Raw genomic sequence first — 1,807 nt, 5'->3', positions numbered from 1 at the left:
GGCAGGGGGGTTGGACTAGATGACCTTTAGAGGTCCCTTCCAACCCAAACTATTCTATGATCCTATAAAACAAATTCTAGATTTTATCTTTGTCACGTACACATTTAAGTGCAGACCTCTATCACCAAAAAGGATACCCCACAAGGAAAGCGTCCCCACAAACTGAGATAACATTAACTGGGTCTGCACACCTTCCAGCTTACAAAAACCCGCTGAACAAGCGCAGACTTCCAAAGAGAACCACTGCAATGCTGTGTTAAGGTTCCAGACGCTTTGCTTAACATGTTTTAGCCAAATCTACTCCTTCCTGGTTACTGACTGCTTTTTAATAACGTGAAGCAAAAGAAATCATTTTGCCTCAAGTTATATTTGCAACTGTCCTTATCAAATAAAAATCAGATCTAAGTTCAAATTCAGCTTTAGGATGGCTCAAGTTAAAGACCCGTTTTCTTTCTGTGTCTCTCCCTCTGCCTGTCTACTCCTCCTCTCCCACAAATCTGCTGCTAAATACACACAAACTTGCGCACACCATGATTAAGGCAAGGCATAAGAACAATTCCAAATAAAAAGGGAAAAATACAGCTCACCACATACCAAAGTGCAGTTGAGGGACGTATTTTTTGATAGCACTAGGACACAGGCTTGTGAGAAAGGAGGGTAGTAACCTCACACAAGCAGCAGGTAAGGATGCTTGGCATTTCTCTGGAACTCGGGGATACTGTGCACAACTGCCCTGCATCAGACAGGTCACGGTGCCCACCAATACAGAGGACCCTGATAAATCCTAGCCATGCAGGAGTTTTGTCAAATTATGCATATTCTAACAAATGTGAAAGCACTTATAAAACCTCAATCAGTTTTCCTATAATAGCAACATGAGAAACCATTCTTTAAAGCTCTCAGTGAAACTGAGAGTCCCTGGAAAATAGCACAGAAAAAAAATCATGAGTTAGCTACCTCCCATGAAGAGAGTACCAGCCCAATCTACATACACTCAAAACCCAATTTCACTCAATATTTAAATCAACACATAATTTGAATGTGCCGGAGCAAGTAGGAGTAACCCTGCTGAGATAGCCTATCAGTGAGTGTTTGGAAAGAAGAATCTCAATATAGAGATTCTTCTATAGAAGAAGACAGGTAATGTAATAGACAAGGTAATGAAGGTGCTACTTCAATAGCATCTTCAAAACTCAATACAGCCCAATACCTTCACCAGTCTCAGCCAAAAGAGACAAACTGAATGGCTAAAACCTTCTAGTGGACACAAACCCTGACGTCCTTAAATTGTAACTGGATAAAGAGATCACCTTTAGCTAGGATGAACATACCTTACATGTCATGGGCAAAAGACCTGCCAGTAACAAGATCAGCCAATACAAACCCAGTCCTCGACAGCTGCTGAAGGACCTCAAATGAGCCGCTGAAGCTGAGCTCTATATCCAGGTGAGGAGCCAATGTCAAACACAACCCTGGCCTGCCTGCCCTAGGGCCGCTCACAAACCCCACCTGGTTTCTTGGCTGGGGGCGTCTCGTCCTCCTCGCTGGAGCTGTCATCGCTGCTGGAGGACGGCTTCCTCTTCGCCTGGGGGCCGTTGGGAACGAGCTTTCTCTTCTTGGCCGCTGGAGACCTACAGGGAGAAAGGCTGAGCTGGGGACTACGAGGCCAGGGCCGGACGGCGGCTAGTGCCGGCGGGAGCCCGGCGGCGCGGCGGAGCTCCCCACCCCCACCCCACCCCCGGGCCCGGTAAGCGCGGCCCCCGCCGCCGGAGGGGCACTTACTTCAGCCAGTAACTGAAGATGACCA

The 1,807-nt window shown here is 46.9% G+C and overlaps 1 protein-coding gene across 1 annotated transcript in view; it reads right to left on the bottom strand.

The window, feature by feature from the left end:
- The window catches only part of NOLC1 (nucleolar and coiled-body phosphoprotein 1), a gene marked incomplete at its 5' end in the record, with an annotated part of 13,756 nt that extends 11,951 nt beyond the window's left edge, over positions 1-1,805 (bottom strand). Inside the window, 2 exons of the mRNA XM_009277985.1 lie at positions 1,510-1,631; positions 1,783-1,805. Of these exons, the coding sequence (XP_009276260.1) occupies positions 1,510-1,631; positions 1,783-1,805 (145 nt within the window). The remainder of the gene's footprint in view (positions 1-1,509; positions 1,632-1,782) is intronic.
- Positions 1,806-1,807: the final 2 nt, after the last annotated feature.

Source organism: Aptenodytes forsteri, unplaced genomic scaffold (genome assembly GCF_000699145.1).
Source record: "Aptenodytes forsteri isolate BGI_AS27 unplaced genomic scaffold, ASM69914v1 Scaffold15, whole genome shotgun sequence".
Lineage (NCBI taxonomy): Eukaryota > Metazoa > Chordata > Aves > Sphenisciformes > Spheniscidae > Aptenodytes > Aptenodytes forsteri.
Note: the sequence above shows the minus strand (reverse complement) of the source record. Positions and strands in the feature narration are given on the sequence as shown.